The sequence below is a fragment of the Hibiscus syriacus genome, unplaced genomic scaffold (assembly GCF_006381635.1).
Source record: "Hibiscus syriacus cultivar Baekdansim isolate YM2019G1 unplaced genomic scaffold, ASM638163v2 tig00110198_pilon, whole genome shotgun sequence".
NCBI lineage: Eukaryota > Viridiplantae > Streptophyta > Magnoliopsida > Malvales > Malvaceae > Hibiscus > Hibiscus syriacus.
Genome location: NW_024062623.1, coordinates 949,057 through 971,586, shown reverse-complemented (window position 1 = coordinate 971,586; position 22,530 = coordinate 949,057). Strand labels below are relative to the sequence as shown.

Sequence of the window (22,530 nt, the reverse complement as noted above, 5' to 3'; positions counted from 1 at the left end):
CACCACCACCTATCATTGCACTCTTCTTATTCTCTTGGTCACCTCCAATTCACCGTCATTGAATCCTTTACTCATCCAATAATCATTATAGTCCATCAACAATCTCTCACTGTTAAACAAAACACAACTCCCAAAATTATTCTATCACCATTAACTGTCTTAAAATCCAATACCCAATGAACTAATACCTAGTACCTAAACTGAAACTCAACACAAATCTTGAAATGTTAAACCTTGTTTTCTAATATTTTGATATAATAAATTAAGGTAAAATTTCCTCTTGAAAGTTTTCGGTTGATCCATAGAGTTTAATGATAACTCCGCAAAAATGCTACTTTTAAGATCTTGTTCACTTAAGTTATTGTTTATCTAAAGGGTCATTTAGGTCATTTTAGATGCATATAATTGCATTTGTGGTGGTTGTGTTATTTTATTTCATTAAGGTGTTGTATGAAGGGAAGGTGTAGCTGTTAGTGACATGCAGGAAATAACGAGTAAAAGGGCGAGCTGGGAAAGAATGTCGTGGCATCATACATTGCTAAAGCAGACTGTAATGCTTTGGCATTTCTGGCACAGAAAAGGACAAAAATATATTGCTACAAAAAGACAACTAGCGAGGCACGTGTCTATTGCTTGTAACCGCCTGTTGGGGACCACTGCCACCTATGGAGATAGATCTCACGCACAAAAAATGACTATAGGGGTATGATGGGTATTTTAAGTGTAAAATCCCAAGAATACCCTTAGATATTTTTATTATAAAATGACACCTCACAAGAGAGAGTGGGACGGTTACACAAACTTATAAGCCATCATCTTCTTCATCATCTCCACCGTTCTTTTTCCTCCATTTTTTTCGTGTTGTTCCTCCATTAGCAAGCTCAAAGGAGTGGCGAGCTAAGCATCCGAGAAGAGCTAGCAAGCTAATGCGGTTAGTGGTGACTGAGGAGAGCTCCGACAACGCGCGTCGAAGGCTTTTCCTCATTCTTTTTGTTGATCTTTCTCATTTTTCATATTCGGGTTGCAAGGAACGAATGGATTTTATGATTTATTTCATGGATTATTCGAACCCCGCCATGTACTAGCGTTATTGGTGGGAGTTCACTATGGATGTTTAAGTTGTTATTTTAATGGATGGTTGCTCTTTTATATGTTTTTATTTATTTTGTTTATGGTGCTTAATGACTTAAGGTTATAGGAGCTATAAGAGTAGCCATTCCTTAGGAAAATATTAGTGTTCGAGAAAAACTAAGTAGTTCATCTTTAGTGTTCGAGAGAAACTAAGGAGGATCAACATATGCAATGGGTTTTAGATAGTAAATAAACCTAATCCACCCTTAAAACATAGGGCTACGATTTCAATCAACTAAAAGGAGTAGTGCTCGGTCGAGAGGTTATATTCTAGTGCTAATACTGAGTGGTATTGTCGTGACATATTCTATTGAACTGATGAGATCCTTGCACCTGCTAACGCCAAGAGGTATTGCCATGACATCTTCAACCTGTTGAGTCCCTTGACTAGAGATAGCATAGGGCATTTTCGTAAACTCTGTTGGGCAAGTAAAACATAGAAGTTAGACCATCCCGAGAAGTTAGACTTAAGTTTCCTAGTAACTCCTATCATTCATTCCCATAGTAGCTTGTTGTGTGAGGATTATCAAGTCATTTTATTTAATTCCAATAGTTACATTTTGTTTTGCTTTCGCATTTTCATTTGATTGCACTGCACACAGATTATTTTATCACAACAATTATATCATTTTCACTAAGACATCTCCATTTGTTATCACATCACACCATCATTCCATCTCCGCCAACACATATTGCCTTGACATTCTCATTGGTACATACCATCACACTAACTATACTTAGATAAAGTAGTTCTTTGCTTTTGTTAAATTCATAATTTCCACCAATCCATGTGAAGGCGATACTCATTCATTATTATATTACTTATTCGATTGTGTATACTTGTACATCATTTGCGTATAATTTTATAGTACTCACAACATGCAATATTTAACATGAACCAAACACGATATTGTAACCATCAATGACATTAAAAAAATAGAGTAAAAAGAAAAAAAATAAAAGATACTTTTTTTGTTCACATGTCTAACCAAAGAATGACTTGCAAAAAAGGGGGAATCCCATAATCAAAGCAAGGAAAATAGGAAAAGTAAAAAAAAAAAAAGCACCACCGTCATATTTTGGGTTTTTAGAGCTTTGACAAGTTGCTTAAAAATTCAAGCGGTGAAAACCACCATATCCCGATTTGATATTGGTTCAACGGTGGAGGAAGACGAAAAGAAACAAAGAAAGTCGAAGAGTTTTAGTTTAGATTCGTCTACTTTAGTGGTTTTTTGTGAAAAAGAGGTCAGATTCGTGCTTGGGATATGAAAAATGTCTATAATAAAATTTTGAATTTTAACAATGGCCACATGAAAAATGATGTGGTGGCGAACAATAAAAATTGATCATATTATGAGTAAATAGAGAGAACGAAAGGGGAAAAAAGAAAAAAAAATGAAGAAATGGATGTGAAAATGAATTTTATAGAGATTCAAACGATATCGTTTTGGTATATATTTGACTTTTCCAAAACGACGTTATTTTGATACTTTTACCATGTCATAACCTCGTTAATATAATTAATGGCAGAGTAACCCAACTAGGAATAATTTGAAAATTTAGTGAGTATATTGGAAGTATTTAAAGTTCAATGAGTAAAATAAGAGAAAATAAAGTATAGTGATGATTTATGTAATTTTCCCTATAAACTTATGGGCTAAACTTGGCTTACAAGAAAACTTGTAATTCGGTGTTTTTCTCATATTTAAAACTAAAAATTAATTGAGCGAGCTCGACTTCAACCCTAACTCATTCAAAAAGTCGATGTTCTTCTCAACTTCAAAATTAAAAGTTTATATAAAATCTTGTTGCAAGTTATCTCTTGTAAAGGATTTGGGAATTCTGACGGTTGAGAAGGTCGTGAGTGATGGCACCCGATGCTGCTTCTGCGCCTACCAAATTCTCCGATGATATCGAGAGGCTCCGGCCTTTTAACAGCATCAGGAAAGCTCCCGTTGGAGCTCAGATGAAGCGTGTTATCGACGTTCTTTTCCAGACAAAGCAAGCGTTCACGACGGAACATATTAACGAAGCATGTTACGTCGACGTCAACCGCAACAGAGATGTGTTTGAGTACTTGAGGAAAAACCCTAAAGTAAATTTCGATGGAAATCGCTTCACTTACAAGGCTAAGCACAATGTGAAGAACAAGAACGAACTTCTTGTGTTGATTCGAAAATATATAGAAGGAATTTCTGTTGTCGATCTCAAGGATTCATACCTAAATGTGATGGAAGACTTGTAGGCTCTGAAATCTGCGGGTAAAATTTGGATGTTATCAGATATTTTCTTCCCAAATGATCCGAGGGTACTGATTAAGGTGGACGATGACATTCAAGAATTATTCAGATCGATCGAATTGCCACGAGACATGCTGGACGTCGAGAAGGATCTCCAGAAGAATGGAATGAAACCTGGTACAAACACAGCAAATAGAAGATCGGCCGTCCAAGTGCAGGCCATTTCATGCAAGCGCAAACTCAAGCAGAAGGACAGGGAGTTGTCCAAGAAAGCTAGACTTACAAATGTCCATCTCCCTCAACTTTTCCAGAATCGAACCCTCCATGTGTATTATTTTAGATTTAAATTTTATATATTCTATCGATTAAATTTTGCTTCTCTTTTTTTATTTAGATTTTTTATAGTTTAATCATTTTCTTTTCCCGTCTTAAAAACTAATCATATCAAGTCGAGTCAGATCGAAATCCATTAATTTTAAATTAAATTATCATCCCTAAATGTAAATAAGTTAATAATACTTTCTTTTTAGTTACTTACTCATCAAACATGAAAGGGAAAAATAATTAACTTATATTAATGTAAATATATTAATAATATTTTTATTATAAATAATATCAATCAAATTACTGTAATACTTTAAAAATGATAATATTAAGTTAGTTTACTCTAAATAATATTATTTATCGTATTAAATATTTATAATAAATTATTTTTAAAAAACTATTAAACAATATAAAATTATTTACACAATATCATTCAAACATCATAAAATAATTTTTAAAAATTATTTTCAACCAGTTGATTTTCGATCTGACTGAAAGTGTGATGCAAAGTGGAAGCCAATTACAAATGGAGGCATTTCATGCACCTGAATCAGAAAATGAATGGCGACGAAAAGGTCACGGCAGCGGGAGATAGTTTGGAAGGTACCACCTTGTGGTTGGTATAAATTAAACACCGATGAAGCGCGAATGAACTCGATTGGGCTGGCGGTTTGTGTGGTGGAGTATTGAAAGATGCAACCGGCAGCTAGTATCGGAGTTCTCTAAATCAATTGGATGTTACTCGATTTTTGATGCAGAACTATGGGTGGTATTTGAAGGGTTGCAGATGACATGGGGTTCGGGTGTAAAAAAACGTTATTGTGGAGAAGAATAATAAACATGCACTTGCTTTCTGTGTGCATGGATCGTCCGCTCTGGCTCCACATATTATGATGTTACGCCAGTGAGAATGGAGAGTTACGTTCCGATATATCCCTCGCGAGGGCAATAAAATGGCGGATGTTATGCGACTGTATGGTCTAAAAATTTCGTTAATGGTGTAAGATAATTGTTCTCATGACAAACAAGTAAATCTTAGAACACATACAACATCATCATTTGTAACCAGTTGAAATGAATACTTTTTGCAGTAATCAATCTGAACAATGCCCAAACTGAGCTTAAAATTTGCATCCATAAAAGAGTTATATTTCCCTGCTTCTGCTAAACAGTGTCCTCAATACCTGCAAAGGACGAATAAGCCGGTTAAGAAAGTGCTTCGCTGAATAAACCGATGAACAAGCTAGAATAACATGATCATTTGTGGATTAGTTACAAACTACTAACCAGTTTCACAGGCTGTCAAACCGGACAACAATGCAGGTAATGTTGTCCGAGCTCCCTCTTGTATATGCCTCTTTTATAAGTTTCCTTGCTGCAGCCTCGGCATCTGTTACATCCTGCACCAAGGCCACGGCATCCTGCAAGTGAAACAACAAGTACAAGTGCTTACTTTCATGGATGTCGATTACAATACCTCGGAACAAGAAATATCAACATAAAGTTTTCTCCGTTTTCTTTTGTTTTGCATCAGAAATGAACTTCATAAAAGTTCTCACCTGATTCGATATGACATTCCAAAGCCCATCACTTGCAATGATTATGAAATCGACACCATCAATATCTTCTTCCTAAGAAATAGAAAACTTTAGCAGTTGAAAAACCCGAGGTTAAAGTTCGATTATCTTATCACGTTTTTAGGTTTTACACCAGTTGCCACATTTCGTTCACACTCAAGTAATTCCGCTGAAGTAAATGATAACGTGCACATTTTCACAGTATGAACCCCAATATACCAACCTGAATTTCAGGCTCAGCAACTACATATGGTTTAAGTAGTTTATCACCGAATGCACGAGAAACAGCAAGAACACCGCCAACTCGCCACGTCCCTATCATCAGAAAAACATGCAACACAAATTTTAGTTAACTTCTGCAACAAATAGAAACAATCCACTAAATCTATAATAGTTTAGTGCAAAGAAGTGCAAACGCAATTCATAAGCCAAAGATACAAGCATACTGAGAATGGAATCTATAGAAAACATGTGGAGATGAAAGACTGCAAAAGGCATATTACCTGCCCAAATGATGAAACCTCCGGCATCTTCGATCCTTTGACGTTCATCGGATCTATCAGGCTTATGATCAATTGACAGAGGGACAGCTGCAGAAAGCACAAAAGTAACTCAACGCTGTTTACGCACTTCAGATTTTAACCCTTTTTTTTCATATAACATTAATCTTAAAAATTAAGTTATATCGTCAAAACTTTATATTTGTAGTTTTAAATGGAGGAAAAATAGTAAAGCCAAAGCCTTTGAAGTCCTTCGACAGCTAACATGAGAATGGCATCTCTAATGAATAATAGCCATCAAGCAATTACTCAATGGTGTATAATACACAGCTGTAAGAAGATTTTTATTCTCATTTCTTCTATTTCCTTTTAGAACTTAAACCAAGCCAATTCTAAGACTAAACTATTCGAACAAGTACAATCCTAAGCAGAGAAGAAAGCAACCTGATCCAGCTCTAGAGGCAATCACTCTAGAATCACCAACATTTGCAACGAGCAGCCGGTCACCCAATAATACAGCAGTTGAGGCAGTTGAACCAGCATCTTTCTTCTGGCCTTTCTCTTCATTGAGGTAGTCATCATCGGTTTGTTTAAATGCTTCAACTGTAACGATAACATTGTCATAAACAAATAGATACATAAACGTTTCCAGATACATATTCATCGACATATAGTAAAGTGAAAACTTCACCAACTTCATACCTATAGCTGTCTTGGTGTCCTTGATAAAATCAGGATGGGTGCTTAGATTCTTAAAAAGGTTGTTTTTCAGATACTCTGCAGTTCTCGAACCTCCGTGACCTATAGTGAAAAGATAAAAAGGGCAAACCAAATTAACCATAAACCATTTTATACATCCTCCCCTGATTTTTCCTCGAGATCCTTTTCCCGTAACATAGCTAGTAAAAGAAGAATGTGGAGAGAACAACGACACGGGTTAGCAATAATGGCATACCATCAAAAACACCGAAAAAGGCAACCATCTGACCATCAACTTCAGATATCCTCGTTTCATAAAAGTCCTCCATCGAAGGCCTTTTGCCCTTAAAACTGGAATATCCATAGCTGAATTTAGGAGTTCGACTTCCGGTGAGAAAGCTGGCAAAAGAACCAAACATTTTAGCCACTTTTTAACTTCCCATATGCAGGACCATAGAGCCTCTAATGCTCAGTGTGTTTCGCAATTTAACCGAACTTCATAGAAACTAAACTTTCGAAACTAAAAATCTGATGATCTACACAATTCACTATCTAAAACCATGAAGCAAAGCATGCTGTTACTCCATAACACCAAAGCTATGTTGATTAAAAAAAAAAAAACCAATCAATCTATAAAGTATGACTATGTCATTTAGCAAGTGCATCAATGGAAGTTCCATATCAACAAAAAAAGGTCCCAATTTGAGACCTTGAAATGTAATTTTACATTGAAATAAATTATTTTATTGGATAATTAATGAAGGGTCATTCTTCAAATAGAACAAGTCATACAATTATATGATAAATTACATAACTTGGAATTAACAAAAAGAAATATTTCACTAATTGTGAAGACAAGTTATAATTAAATATGCTTATTATATTCTTTTTAAAGTAATCGTCCGAACAAAAAGCTTTGGTTTTTTTTATTATTTTTGTGCGATACTCTTGCTTGATAAAGTTATACGACTATTTAGTAAAAAAAGAGAGAAAATGGAGAACCTGATGCCGCCGCCACTGAAGAGCGCGTCCGGGTCCCTAGATGAAATCATGACGTCTGAATGAGGCGGTTGATGCGGTGGAAGTTGCGGTGGGTCAGCCAATGTGGGATGGCGAAGAGTCTCAACATCGGCATCCCCACGCGGCGGAGAAAGGGAGGAGGAAGCGGCCGCCACGAAAGGGTTCGTCAGGTTTATTTCTTTTTTTATTTATTTGGTAATAGATGGTTTCAGCTAGAAACAAGTAAAAACTCAAAAGTAAGTGCCGCCGCGTCTTGAGAGGAAAGCAAGCAATGGAGGTGTGGTGGAGAAGAGACGAGAATGAAGGTTTGAAGACTTTGATTTATTACTTCAACCACGAAAAGAGAGTTTGTAAGAAAATGTATACAAGGCCCAACAACATCAATTATGCATGTTCGGATTAGATCTGGATAGAATTTTCAAGATATTTTATTAAGTTAGTTATACTCATGCTTTTAATATTCGATAACTAATTTCATAAAATTTTAATAACAATTAAAATTAATTTTGAAAATTTTAATATTTTTATCTATTTTTTTCACATCCCTCTCATAATTTTATTATATATTTTACTGTTCTCAACTAAAGGTGAGCGTCTAATCTAGTCAAGTCAAAAGATTTTGAGTTATTCGAATTGATAAGTCTTATTTTATAATTTGAACTTGACTTGAATTTTTTGAGTCGAATCGAGTCAATTTTTCGAGTTTCTGTTTAAATTTAATTATAAATATTTATAATATTATGATATTATTTGATTTTAATTTAAATGATTTTTTATAATCATATACAATATAAATATATATATTTTTTTTCATATATGATATACATATATCATACATAGTCGATGGACTTAACTCAAATTTGAAAATTAATCTACTAATTACTAAAAAATTTGAATTATTCGAGTTATATTTTACAACTTGATTTGAACTTGAATTTTTTTTATATTGAATCGAGTTTATGAAATTACAACTCTAAAATAATTTGAGTCAAGTGTAAACATTGATTTTTTCTAATCCGAATCAAATTTTACTCACCATTATCCATAACAATATGAATCTTAAACAAATTAATGACCATTGTTTTTTTTTCTTTTTCTTGTTTTTTTCACATATAATCTAAATTATGTTATATTTTCTTAATTTATCTTTGTTTTCCGTATAAAGATGAGAATTTTTTTCTATTTTGTATGTTCTTTGTTCACCGGAAGTTATATCGTACGACAACTTTAATATATGACTAAGGAAATGCGTTATCGATTTTGTTATTATTTTTTTAATAAATCTGGTAAAAAATTACCTAAAACATTATCATTTTTACATAAAACATCAATGTTTTTTAACATTTCCGGTAAAGTAACCAATAATAACGAAACTGGTAGAAAAAAATAACAAAATCAGTAACGCTTTACCAGATATGTTAACAAAACCGGCAAAGCGCCCAATAAAAATAAAACCAGTAGAAATAATAATGTTTCCGACAATTTTTTATCGATTTTGTTAAAAAAATAATAACAAAACCAATAACATATTTATTTAACTGTATATTAAGCATGTCGCACGTGTTTCCTTTTGTTGACAGTTTTTATTAGGATTATAGTTGATGTTACGACTCCACATTCATGACATTTTTTAAATTATTCTATTGATTTATCACTATTTTAGGCTCTTAAATTAAATGTATTACGATTAATGATAGATTAAACAATATCAATTTATAACAAATCATTATAATTATATGCAATTTTGTACTACTGCTAGTTATATTTATCTTTCGTATTTTGTAATGATATTTGTTTGTATTTATTAATTATTCAATTTAATTAATTATTTAAAAAAAAAGATTCATATATATATTTTTTCTTAAATGATTAGTTTATACGCTTCAATACTTAAAAGAAAAATATGTGAACAACGTAATTTATTTAACTATATTGGACTCGAAATTTGTAATTAATTTATTAGAGAAGATAGATCTCAAACTCAAAGAATTTGCTTCATCAGATCCAATGAGCTATTGACTTTAAAGGCTTGTTTCCACTCATGTCTTCTGAAATAAATGTTTTAGATCTTTGACTGCAATTTTTTTTCCTTCTAAAATCCCATTTTATTTGGATAAATTTAAATTAAATCGGATAGGAACATGAAAGGGATGGTCAGAAAGTGAGTAGACATAAGCAGGAACATGATCTTATTCAATTCTGGAAATTCAGGATCAATGTACATTTCATTGTCGCCCACCAAATGAACAAGTGTAAAGCTGTATCAAGAATCGGAGAAGTCCGGCGATAAAACCACCCCGAGCAACAGCTACCGGTCGTGTCATGGATTTTGTTTGAAAATGTTCTTCTTCACTCCAGATGATCCCTCAGCCACGAGACTCGGTGTATCCAATATCTGCAAACCAGACATTGACTCAATGCTAAACGAACTATCTAAGCATGTGTTTACATATACCACATCGACTCGAGACGGCATAAGTAGATAGATACCTTTAAGTCGAGCTCCTCGAAGCATTGCTCCACATTGACTCGTGCTTTCGCGCTGCACTCGATGAATAGGCATCCGTATTTCTGAGCAAACTCGATGCCCTCTTTCTTGCTTACCACTCTTTCACTTTCCTACATACATGAAGGGTGTGTAGATGCTGCAGAGAACCGGTGCAATAGTGAAACATAAAAACAAACAACCTCGGTCAAAACTATACCTTATCAACTTTATTGCCAACAAGCATCTTGATGCAGTCCTGATTTGTCGAGTACAGATCGATTTCTTTAGCCCGTATATCAGATAGATTCGTAAATGTGTCTCGCCGCGTCACGTCATACACTACAATAGTACAAATATAGTACTTGCATAATTTGAGGAACCTCCTCTAGGACAAGGACCATAACAGATGAATAAATTAACCACGAGTAAATACCAGAAACAAAGAGCCCCTACTCCCCACCTTAGTTGAAGGGAATGCCTATTGTAAATCTTCTTCCAGTAGCTAAATCAATCTATGGTCAAGAATCTGATATCTTAGACAGCAATTACACACAACTACTAACAAGTAAAAACATCGGACCGATACTGTTTCCAATAGCAGTGTTCAGCTAAATCACCACAGCAAGTCAGCAACCTTGAGTAGGAGGCCTAACTTACCCAACCTCTTCATCAAGAACATCAAAAATGTTTCTCAATCCCATGTAGTCCGACCTAACAGACCAGCGTAAAATGAACCAAAACGACCCAACCTACACCGCCTTGTGAAGCTCATTCCGCCGATTATAGGAAAGTATGATTCCAAAATATCTAACAATTATGATATTTAATTAACAAAAGGCAGTAAGAACTTCAAAAGCATGATTGCTGATTAAAGAAGAAAAAGAAACTTCATGGACGAAGTGAATTATTACTATACACGATCTCATGGACCGAGCCGACATGTTCATCGTTTTTAACAACATATACAGATACTAGCAACTGATGTGCTATGGAAGTAACTAAAAGCAGCTGCTAACAAGAGATGAATGAAGTCCATACCCATATTGATTCCATGTGATCCTCTGTAATATTAACTCGTTAGCGTTCTAAATCTTTCCTGTCCGGCTGCACAAAATGAACACAATGCATGAACAATACCAAATTCTACAGAAGTACTATGGGAGTACAATGTCGAACCTATACATGCATGCATACATACATACATGCATACATACATACATGTATATAATGTTTGCAACTTCCACAATCATCATGATCCAAGACATATTACATTCAAATGTGCTCTAAGAACTCAAAATAAAAATATATAATGGAACAGGAAAAAGGAAAGAGACCCAACAACGTTTTACCAGTGTCCCAAACAGCGAGTTTCAGCTTTTTCCCTCCAAGAGTGACGTGCTTTACCTTAAGATCCACGCCTAAAGAACCAAAAAAGAAAAGAAAAAGAACCCAAAATCATAATCATTCATTCTTACATTTCTTACTGAACAAATTAGGCAAGAAAAAAGAAGATAGAAAAGGTTACCAATGGTGGGATTGAGTTCCTCAGAGGTATCGGAAGTGAAGCTCAAGAGCAGATTACTATTCCCCACACCAGAATATCCTATCAATAGCAACTTAAACAAGTAGTCAAACTCAGGTTGACTCGTCGACGATGACACTCCATCTTTTCAAATTTTCCTGAAAACTACAATTGTTGGTGTTGCAATATGGATTCGGAAAACAATGCAGAATAAGTAGAGTTTGTTTGCAGAGAAAATCAAAAGCAAAATAGTACGTAAAGTGTAGGAAGAATCTAAAGTCTTCTTTTATGTCGGTTTCTATCACAAAAGCTTAAAATTATCCGTTTATTTTTAAGGGTAAATTACATAAATGGTCCCATATTATAAGATATTATTTTATTGAGTCTATTGATTATTAAAAGTTATAAAATGGTCTTTCAACTTTAAAAGAGTATTTTATTATATCTCGACTATTAAAAGTTACAAAATAATCATATAGTCGTTTGAGATTGTGAGATTATATTTTATCATATCGCAATCACCATATTAATATCTAACTCAAACTGTTGTTAATTTTTAACAAAAAAAAACCGAACAAAACATAATAAATAATTAAATAATTATTTTATAATTTTTAATAATTGATGACGTAATAATATCCAATAGTGAATGCCTATTTATGTACTTTACCTTATTTTTAAACACCCGCCCGATTACTTGCTCAAGCGGTCTGGGATTGAATTCGGTGGGAGATAGAGTACGCGGGGCAGATTGTTAAAAAATTGAGTAAAAACAATCTTTGTTGACGTGTGAGTCGGTACATAAGTGTAAATTAACATATCTTTTAAATTATTTGTGAATTGTTTGAATAATGTTTATATATAATTTATCTATTAAATTAAATAAATAAGTATTAATAATTTTTTTATATTTGTTTAATAAATGAACATAAATATATGTGTGTTTAGTTCGTTTATATAATGAAGTTCGTTTATTGGTTTTTTTATAAGTTTTTTTATCGACTCATTTACTCAATTTTCTTTTCTTTTTTTATTTGAATATTGGTGAAGATAAAAATTGAATTGTTTGAATAATGTTTATATATAATTTATCTATTAAATTAAATAAATAAGTATTAATAATTTTTTTATATTTGTTTAATAAATGAACATAAATATATGTGTGTTTAGTTCGTTTATATTAATGAACAAGTTCGTTTATTGGTTTTTTTATAAGTTTTTTTTATCGACTCATTTACTCAAATTTTCTTTTCTTTTTTTTATTTGAAATATTGGTGAAGATAAAAATTAAATTAAATATAAGATAAAATTTAGAGTTCAAATTATGAAACCTAAAGAACTTAAAGACTAGTAACGTAATTTCACAATTTTTCTTTGATATATAAATAAAATGATAAAAAGAGAGTGTTGGTTGTTGAAACGAACGTATAAAGAACATGTTAGCAAACATTAAATGAACATCTTCACGAACATTAATTGAACATTTTCGTAAACGTTAAACGACCAAATAACTTTCTAATAATATGAAATTTTATGTAAAATAATTATTTTTTAAAATGTCAAATTAATAATTTATTGAAAATAAAAGGTTTTTAGTCTATTTAAAAAATTTCTCTCAACACTTATATATATATATATATATATATATAATATTCCATATACATTTTGTTATGATTTAAAGTAAAATAAATAATATAATATAAACTTAATATATTTATAATCTTTATGCTATTTAATATGAATTATTTAATGTGGTATTTGACAAATATAAATATTAATTATATCATGCCTGATAAATATAAGTACGAAATTTATTTTTGAAAAACACAATTATGACACTTATAAAATAAAACAAAAATTAGTATCAAATTAATTAAAAGCACTGGTATCATATTTATGAAGAACAATAAATTTAAATAATAAATGATATATTAAATCTTAAAATTTTGATTAATTAAATAAAAATTAGCTAACATAGGTTTCAACAAATTAAATTAGTTGGGTGATTAAAACAGAATAAAAACTTAAGTTTAGTGATAATTTTGGAGAAAAAATAGTTAGGTGGCTAAAATGAAACTGCATGAATAGTTGAGTTACTACATATGTAATTTACCTTTGTATTTTTTCAACAAAATTAATGATATGAGACAAATGAGGTAACAATTTAGACTATATAAAATAAAACGTTGGGGGAAATATTTTAAAAGACAATTCATTACAAAATACATAATTTAGGGGCATTTATGGAAGAAAAATATTATTACACTGCATTAATGGCTATCTTCATTCCAGATTCACAGTGCCCAGCAATGTTGCAAATGAAGAAGTTCAATCCCTTGTGCAGTTTCACCTCATCTTTCCCTGATTTATACACTTTTGCACCCGCCGCCGGCGTAATGCAACGCCGGTAACCTCCCCTGTTCACGGCCACCACATTGTGGAGCGTCGGATCATATTTGAACACTGCAAACAAATCAAATATGCAACTTCAAAACTCGTTTCTAGATGACGTGTATGTGTGTATGTACGTACTTACGGAGTTTGTCACCGGCCTTGAAATGCTTCCCTCGAGGCCAAGTGGCCGTGTTAAAGGTCCAACCATCGGAGCCTCCGACGGTATAAGTTGTCGCGTCGACGGTTTCCGAGAAAACCAGGAACCAAAGTAGCAATGGAACCATGAACTTGGCTTGATTTGAACTGCCGCTTCCCTGCGCCATCTCTAAGAAAAAAGCTTGGAATGTCAATGATGAAAATGGAGTTCCTTTTATGAGTAGTGGGTTAGGTGGGAAAGCTAAAGTTTGATGCCTTTATAAGCCGTTTAAAAGGAGCGATGTGTGGTCCACTCTCCAAGCCATTTCTAAAGAATCGAAATAACTCATTTGTTTTATAAAAATATTTAAAAAATAAGAAAATTATTTTTTAAAAATATTCTTTAGTGGATATAAATATATGATAAATGGTTAAAAATAAGATAAATTATATTTGCAGTCATTGAATTGTGAGGATACTTTCATTTTAGTCACTAAACTTTTAATACTTGTATTGCAATCACTAAAATTTTAATTTGATTTTATTACGGTCATTGTTAGAAACTGTTAAGCAATATTGACATGACATGTTAAAGTCTTCTTTCTAAAAAAAATATTAAGGTTCCAAATTTACAATAGTTGCAAAAGGCTAAATTTCTTATGAACAAAGCGGTCATTGATAATTCCAATGGTCGAAAGGATTCGTTTTGACCATAATATAACATAGCTTTATTTCAAGTTGATCTGACAATTAATAACGATATATTGAGAAGTTTTAGATTTTCAGTTTCTCTTAAGATTTGAAAAGGTTAAAAGGTTATATGATGAGTTTGAATCGAATGAATGAAAAAGAAGAAAATGAGAAGTTTGACGATCGTTTTGATCAGAGAAACTATCAAATGGTGAAAAAATGGTGAAAAAATGACGAGAATCTAATAGAAACTAAAAGTTAAAATTTTTCTATATGTCAATATTAATTTCCGGGTCAATTTTAAATCGTAATATGTTAATCTTCTGGACAAATTGAGCATTTTCACCGTTGGATTGACTGAATACCACTTTGTTGATCCAAAATTTGGGCTTTTGCGATGGCTTTCAATTTGGAAAGCTAATTTTTTTTTTGGGAGAAAAAGACTTTAACGTGCTACATAAACATTTGTTAATAGAAGCTAATGACAATGATCATAATGAAAGTGAATCTAAAGTATAGTGACTATAATGCAAGTTTCAAAAGTTTGGTGACTAAAGTGAAAGCATCCAATAACCAGAAATATCAAACTGAAATTATCATAATATATATCGGCAAACGATTTATATTGATATAATAAAATTTAAAACAAACAATTTCTAAACCTAAAAAACCATAACCAGAAAACGCAATACCACAAACACAAAAACCCTAAAACCACCAAAGCTAAAATTATGAATTTTACTAAAAGGACACATTTTGTAGGACATATCTTTCTTTAAAATAGTGATTACAAAAATTATGTTTTTCATGTTAAGAAAAGCCTTCACCACAAGTGTTCATTATTTTTTAAAAATATTTGAAGCATTATATCAATCACAGAAGTAAGCATCGATGAGTATTGACATAAGTGGTTGGGATTCAGAAATTTAAGTTTATAAAGTAAAAATCGAATCCTATCACTATCGTTCTTTGCGGGTAATTTATAAATTCATATGTAAATCTCAATTAGGTTTTAGGTATATCCTAACCCTGAAATAGAGGAACCACCCTTAACCTAAACTTTAATGTAGAAGAAAAATACGACGGAACTAGGAATAATTGTTTTGAATATATATTTAATAAATAATAATAATAATGCTTCAATCTTTAAGGCATTTAAAATTCTGATACTATAGCAACTTATATATTTTAATTGTTTTATGAATTGAAATACGAAAAAGTCCAGTGCCTAAATTATTACGTGTGGACTCGGAAGTTCTTGGACGAACTTCCAGGTGCTCATTCCTTAAGTTAAATACCTCATTTAATAACTCTGAGTTTAAGTCAAACAAGAAACAATAAATAGAATTTTAAATAGAATTAAATCTTTCTAATTTTCTGGAAACAAACTTGGATTTTATTTTCTTTTACTCGATTCAATTTTTATATTTTAAATTTATCAATATTGATTGTTGAATTTAATATTTTCTTTTAGATAAGTTGATATCATATATCACATCACAACATTAATTATTATATTTAACCTGTTTAGAATTATTAATTAACTAAGGGTTTGTTTTCTATTTCTCTCTCTCTTTTTATATTAGCTGTTAGTTTTTTTTTCTTCTTCAGCTTTAGGATCGATAGTGACATCAATCTTGATATTAATTACAGAACGTTGATATCCCTAATTGGGATATGCGCTTTGCGTTCATGGATAGTATCTTCACATCGTTCGATTCTGATTTGCGGTATGTCGGTGATCTTCCAATAGCTTTATTCTCTTTTGTGGTTCATTTGTCGATGCAGTCAGATCTATTCATATTTATCTCTTGTTCGAGTTTATTTGGTTAAGTTTTTTAACATTTTCCTTGTATGGTCCTTCTGTGTGTTATTGAGTGGCTAATTTTCTTGTATTTAAGAAAATATTCTTATTATATATGTTTAGTTTACGGTTGTGATTGTAAACTTTTATTGTAATTTAAATATTTTCTTTTTTTTTTTAATAAAATTAACCGCTTCTATATAAAAAAAATTAACCTTCCTAGATCAATTGATACTGGGAAGTTCTACAGTGCGACACCCTTAATATACGGATAAGGAAATGCGCTACCGGTTTTGTTATTATTTTTTAACAAAACCGGTAAAAAATTACCTAAAACATTATTATTTCTACCTAAAATATTAATATTTTTTAACGATTCTGATAGAAAAAATAACAAAACCGGTAGCGTTTTACCGAACATGTTAATAAAACCGGTAAAGGGCCAAATAATAACAAAACCGGTAGAAATAATAATGTTTCCGGTAATTTTTTTACCGATTTTATTAAAAAAAAATTAATAACAAAATCGATAACGTTTCTTTTTAGTCATATTAAGGCTGCCGCACGTGATCATTTCTCATTGATACTATATATCATATTGTCGAGTGATGTTTTCATAAATTTACTATTATTTTAATAAAATTTTAAAATTTTATTTTATTTTAAAGGATCTATAAATTCTACGTGGTAGATTTGCAATGTGTCGCATGCTACTAATATAAGAAAAAGCGCTACAATTAGTAATTAAAATTTTATTAAAGGATTTAATTGATTTAATTTTTTAATTGGAAAGTGGTTTCAAGTCCTGATTTAAGTGCGAATAGTTCTACAATACGAAAGTCTCAATATATCCTTTGGAACAGGCAGGTGTATGTTGGATGGTATAAGATCAAGTAATGAAACTCAATAGTGGTCGAGAGCAGGCATCTTCACCGATCGATTAGTCAAACATGTATTCTCATGAGATCCTAAGAAATTCCGTAAACTAAACCAGGTTTCAAATAGCATATGTGGCTTTTGCGAGTGAGAGAGGCCTAGATTAACTTTGACTTGACTCCTAAGGCATCAAGTATATGTAATATATAATACCTTGTTCAGTCATTGATCAGGTAAAAGGAAAATACAATGCGACATACTAAACATGAATCACTTTGCCCCTTCTTCAAGTAATTCAATTCAACAGGGATTTTTCAGTCTCATTCCAAGCTGTTTCACTTGTCACTTTCAATCAAAACTTCAAAAATAACAATAATTCAACTGGAGTTTTTCAGCAACTGTTCCTATAAGAACAGTAGGATCTCTTAACAGATCAAATTCAAGAAATTCCTTTGTCATCATCATGACCTTCATTTTCCTACTCCTTATTTCTTCCCAACTTCTTGTTATCAATGCTTGTCTTCAACGAGAAAGAGAAGCATTGATGAGCTTCAAATCGAACATGGCAGACCCTTCGAATCGTTTGTCTTCATGGAAAGGCCAAAACTGCTGCAGCTGGTACGGAATCAACTGTTCCGACACGTTTCATGTGACGGTCATCGACCTTCGGAATCCTGAGCCAGAGAACCTTTTTCTGGACATGAATTCCCAACTTGTTTCAACATCTGATGCCCCATCTACTGCTCTTATTGGTACCATCCATTCTTCACTTTTCTCACTTACTCATCTCACATATCTTGACCTCGGTTTCAACAACTTCAGCTTCTCAGAGGTTCCTTCAGGATTCTCAAACCTCACTGCACTCACTTATCAGAATCTGTCAAATGCTATGTTCGAGGATTCAATTACAACTCAGTTTTCCAACCTTACTTCCCTCGTGGAACTCGATCTTTCGTGTTCTTCGGTCATTCTGGACTACTCATCTGTTTACCCTTCTTTGTCGTCTACTATGACAATTCATTCAGGTTCTCAATATGCATTCATCAATAGGGGACGTTTGTATGCGTCGAAATTGAATTGGTCACAGGGGCTGAAAAATCTCAGAAAACTTTAACTGAGTGGTGTTGATCTATCTGAAGTGTGTCAATCAGCTCTATGGGCTAAACCGATATCGAATCTTACCAAGCTTAGGTTGCTTGACGTATCAAATTGTCAAATTTCGGGGAAGATTCCAATTGAACAGCTTCTCTTCCTTACCAGACTAACTGAATTGTACATGAGCTTCAACTTTTTTGCCACGAAAATCCCAAGTAAGTTGGCCAATCTCACCTATCTTAGGGTTCTTGACCTCACCAGATCAAACCTGCAAGGCCATATCCCCTACCTTCCTCAAGTAAAGATACTTTATTTGGGAAACAACTCAGACCTTACTGTCGATCTCCATTCTATGTTCGCGGTCCCCTGGCGCGGATTAGAATCGATCGACATATAATCTCCCCGTGTCATTGGATCCATCCCACCCTCCATCGGCAACTTCACCTCATTAGTCAAATTCAGAGCATACAATAGTTTCATTCAGGGTCAGATACCTACCTCCATGATGAACCTTTCGAGGTTGGAACACTTGTTTCTAGACATGAACAACATGAGTGGTGAGATTTCATCTTCAATATCCAATTTAAAAAGCCTGCAATTTTTATCTTTGATGCAGAACTCTTTTCATGGACCGATACCGGACACGATTTGTACCATTTCATCTGAGGTATCTAGACTTAGCAGTCAACTCTTTTACCGGAAACTTACCGGATTGCATAGGCCATCTCCATAACCTCAGCTGCCTTTCTGTAGGCTCCAACAACATGAACGGGTCAATCCCTTCATTGTCTTCTTTCTTCCGAAACTCGACTCCGTATATTCTAGATCTAGGATATAGTGGACTAACTGTGAAAGTAGACCAGCAACCCTTTCCACCAACATTTCAGCCAGAAATTTTGTACCTAGATTCATGTAATATAGGAGGTAAAATCCCAGATTTCATATCAAACCTGACCAAACTAGAATCATTAAGTTTGTCCAATAATAGCCTATCAGGAACAGTTCCTTCTTGGTTGTTCAATCTTCCCAATTTGGGTTACTTAGATCTTTCTTTCAACACACTCCAAGGCGACATCCCACCTAGCATTAAGCTAAAGTCATTTTTCATGCAGACAACACTTACATTAAGAAGCAATCTGCTTCAGGGATCGATCCCTCGGCGGCTCGACAACATACAAGCCTTGGATTTGTCGGAAAACAATTTCACAGGTAGCATTCCTTCAGAAGTTGGTCAGGGCAACATTAGGTACTTGGCACTCTCTGATAATCGAATTTCTGGTCCGATCCCATTTTCTCTATGTCAAGAAAACAATGAGCTTATGCTGCTTGATCTTTCCAACAACAACTTGTTCGGAACAGTTCCGACCAGCTTCGTAAATTGCAGATCGTTAGTGTACCTTAACCTTGGCTCGAATAACCTTACGGGTGGTATTCCAGGGGAACTTCAACATGCAAGAGGATTGAGATTTTTAGATATAAGTCAGAACCAATTTGATGGTCCTTTCCCTTCAGTTGTTCATAAATTTGAGAAAATAACGGTTATCGACATGAGAAACACCAAATTCAGTGGAGAGATCCCTCAATTCATCGGAGACCTTGAAGACCTTCGAGTTTTTGTGTTGGAATACAACTTGTTCAATGGTTCAATACCGGAAGAGATATGTGCTCTAGAAAATCTTCAATTCATTGGCTTCTCAAACAATCAGCTGTCTGGTCCAATCCCCGATAAGTTATCCGGATTAAAGACGATAGTAAACCGACCAAAAGACGGAGATCTTCTCAGGTTTATCATCTCGGAACGTTACATTGGTGTTGAAGTGGATATGGTGGCTAAGGGATTGTCAATGCAATTCGATGTGGTTCGAACATACAATAACGGAATGGATCTTTCATGCAACAATCTGACCGGAAATATTCCTTCAGAAATAGGCCTTCTGCAAGGGCTCTATGCACTTAATCTCTCCCATAATCGTCTCTCTGGTAACATCCCTTGTACCATAGGAAACATGAGTCTCCTTGAATCTCTGGACCTCAGTTACAACAATCTAAGTGGTGAAATCCCGATTTCATTGACCCTGTTGGATTCGATTTCGACATTAAACTTGGCGTACAACAATTTAAGTGGGAAAATATCGACGAGTCCACACTTTGATACGTTGAGTAGAGATGGATTAGCATACATTGGCAACAAATTCTTGTGTGGAGCTCCTGATGGTATCAACTGTGACGACGACAATTTCCCAGCTCCGGAAACATCTGATGATAGTGAAGATCAATCCAGAGAGTGGAGATTGCTGCTAGCCGTTATGTTTGCAGGGTATGTAGTTGGCTTCTGGGGGCTTTTCGGGGTTGTTTACTTGGTGAATAAGAAATGGAGGGAGGCTTACTGGGAAATTGTTGATCGAATCGTTACTGAAATCATCAGATGCACTAAAATCAGATTATCTTCCGATTAGTGAGCAATTCGATTCGATTAATCAGTCCCTTTCCAAAGATTGTTTTAGTTGTACGTAAGATCTGATGTATTGAGAATGTATAATATTTTATGTATTATCTGTAAGTTATATGATAACACCCATTGATGTGTTTCCGACTTTCTTGAAATTATTCGTTGATGATGTTGCGTCATGACGAGGCTTTTTGCCTACTGATAGTGCTTCTGTGGAACTTCTCCTGCTTCTTTTTCATAAGTGTGGAGGTTCGGGTTGGTCTTTGGAGCCAATTTAGGCCTCACTTCTACCATTTGCAGTCTATTTTAGGACTTTCAACCAATAAAAAATAAGTATAAAGTAAAAAATTACTTTTCGACACATTCTGTGTTTAGGGTATTTTTTATCCTACGCATTTTTTTTAGATAAAAAAGTCTCTATATACATGGAAATCGTTTGTCAAAACGCTCTAAAATAACGATTTTTTTTAAAAAATGAAACGTTGAGAATGAAAATACTCCAAAAGAAAAGTATAAAGGTTAAAAAAATGGTTGTCTCTTGTTCACATATGTAATGGGGTAAGGGGAGGTAAGATAGTAGGTTGCCCCCAACACTAGGTTGAGAACAACTTTCGTAGGAGATGAAATGCCCTCCATAGGACTCGATCCTACGATCTCAAGGTTAAGAATAAAGGCTAAAGTGACTATTTAATTAAATATTATGAAAATTTTATTCTAAAATGAAATATTGAGACAAAATACTCCAAAATAAAAATAAAATCAAGTTAACTATTTTGATTAAACATTAAGAGTATCTTTAAGTGGTATGCCTTTATAATATTGGTTTGTGTATAGGATCAAATATCATCCGAGCCCGCCATGGAAAACGAAGCTTTGGTTGTAAAGAAATTAGAGCACAACGAAGGGACTAATGCCATCGGCAACCTAATTTGCAAGTTGCAACTATTGAATATACATACATATATATATATATATGAAGGTATAAATAGTCATTTTATTCTATTTTTTTAACATTTTACAATTTGATATTTTAATGTTTTGTTAAATAAAAATCGTTAATTAACTAACTACTAAAATATATTACTGACATGAAATTTTCATACGTATTTCATTAATTGCGAGACATGTGTAAAGACATTTGTCTTGGCATCATATATTGGTGCGAGCAGTGTAATTTCAAGCTTGATGAAATGTGTTGCTCTGACAGCTCATGAAATTGGGGTTAAATTAACTTCGAAATATAATCTCATTTTTATATTTTTCTCATTTCTCGAAAAAAAAAATCATATATGATACCCTAATTTGATAACTTTTTAAAAAAATTCAAATACCAAATGAGAATATTTTATAAATTTATATATCTAATTAAACAAAAACAAAAAACAAACACATATACCACGTTAGAAAAAAAAAACGAAAATGATCAAGCACTTTAATTGAAATTCCCAGCATTATTATCTCACAACCCTAGTTGCTTTTATCTTTACACTTAGGGTAAACTACAAGTTTAGTACCTAAATTATTATTTTTATTTTGTTTTGGTACCTGAATTTTTATATTTTTTAACTGTCTTTACCATTTAGTTT

At 33.1% G+C, this 22,530-nt stretch overlaps 2 protein-coding genes and 2 pseudogenes across 2 annotated transcripts; 2 read left to right on the top strand and 2 right to left on the bottom strand.

Moving 5' to 3' along the window:
- Positions 1-2,881: 2,881 nt before the first annotated feature.
- LOC120218404 lies at positions 2,882-4,921 on the top strand (annotated as a pseudogene).
- On the bottom strand, positions 4,674-12,939 carry LOC120218402 (annotated as a pseudogene).
- Positions 12,940-13,735: 796 nt separating this feature from the next.
- On the bottom strand, positions 13,736-14,357 carry LOC120218359 (basic blue protein-like). Its single transcript, XM_039215316.1, has 2 exons — positions 14,038-14,357; positions 13,736-13,964 (listed from the first exon to the last, which is right to left on the bottom strand). Exons 1-2 carry the CDS (start codon positions 14,216-14,218, stop codon positions 13,762-13,764), a joined length of 384 nt encoding a protein of 127 aa, XP_039071247.1. The 5' UTR covers positions 14,219-14,357; the 3' UTR covers positions 13,736-13,761.
- Positions 14,358-18,443: 4,086 nt separating this feature from the next.
- LOC120218401 (receptor-like protein 35) lies at positions 18,444-19,402 on the top strand. Its single transcript, XM_039215344.1, has 2 exons — positions 18,444-18,856; positions 18,905-19,402. The coding sequence occupies exons 1-2, from the start codon at positions 18,677-18,679 to the stop codon at positions 19,226-19,228; spliced, it is 504 nt and encodes a 167-aa protein (XP_039071275.1). The 5' UTR covers positions 18,444-18,676; the 3' UTR covers positions 19,229-19,402.
- The last annotated feature ends 3,128 nt before the right edge of the window (positions 19,403-22,530 follow it).

What these genes read in the sequence shown, in the direction of transcription:
- LOC120218401 (XM_039215344.1), top strand. Translation starts at nt 18,677, where the DNA reads ATGAGCTTCAACTTTTTTGCCACGAAAATCCCAAGTAAGTTGGCCAAT. An exon ending in ATCTCCATTCTATGTTCGCG is followed by an intron (nt 18,857 to 18,904) that starts GTCCCCTGGCGC and finishes TCTCCCCGTGTC; the next exon opens with ATTGGATCCATCCCACCCTC.
- LOC120218359 (XM_039215316.1), bottom strand. Translation starts at nt 14,218, where the DNA reads ATGGCGCAGGGAAGCGGCAGTTCAAATCAAGCCAAGTTCATGGTTCCA. An exon ending in CAAGGCCGGTGACAAACTCC is followed by an intron (nt 13,965 to 14,037) that starts GTAAGTACGTAC and finishes ATTTGTTTGCAG; the next exon opens with TGTTCAAATATGATCCGACG.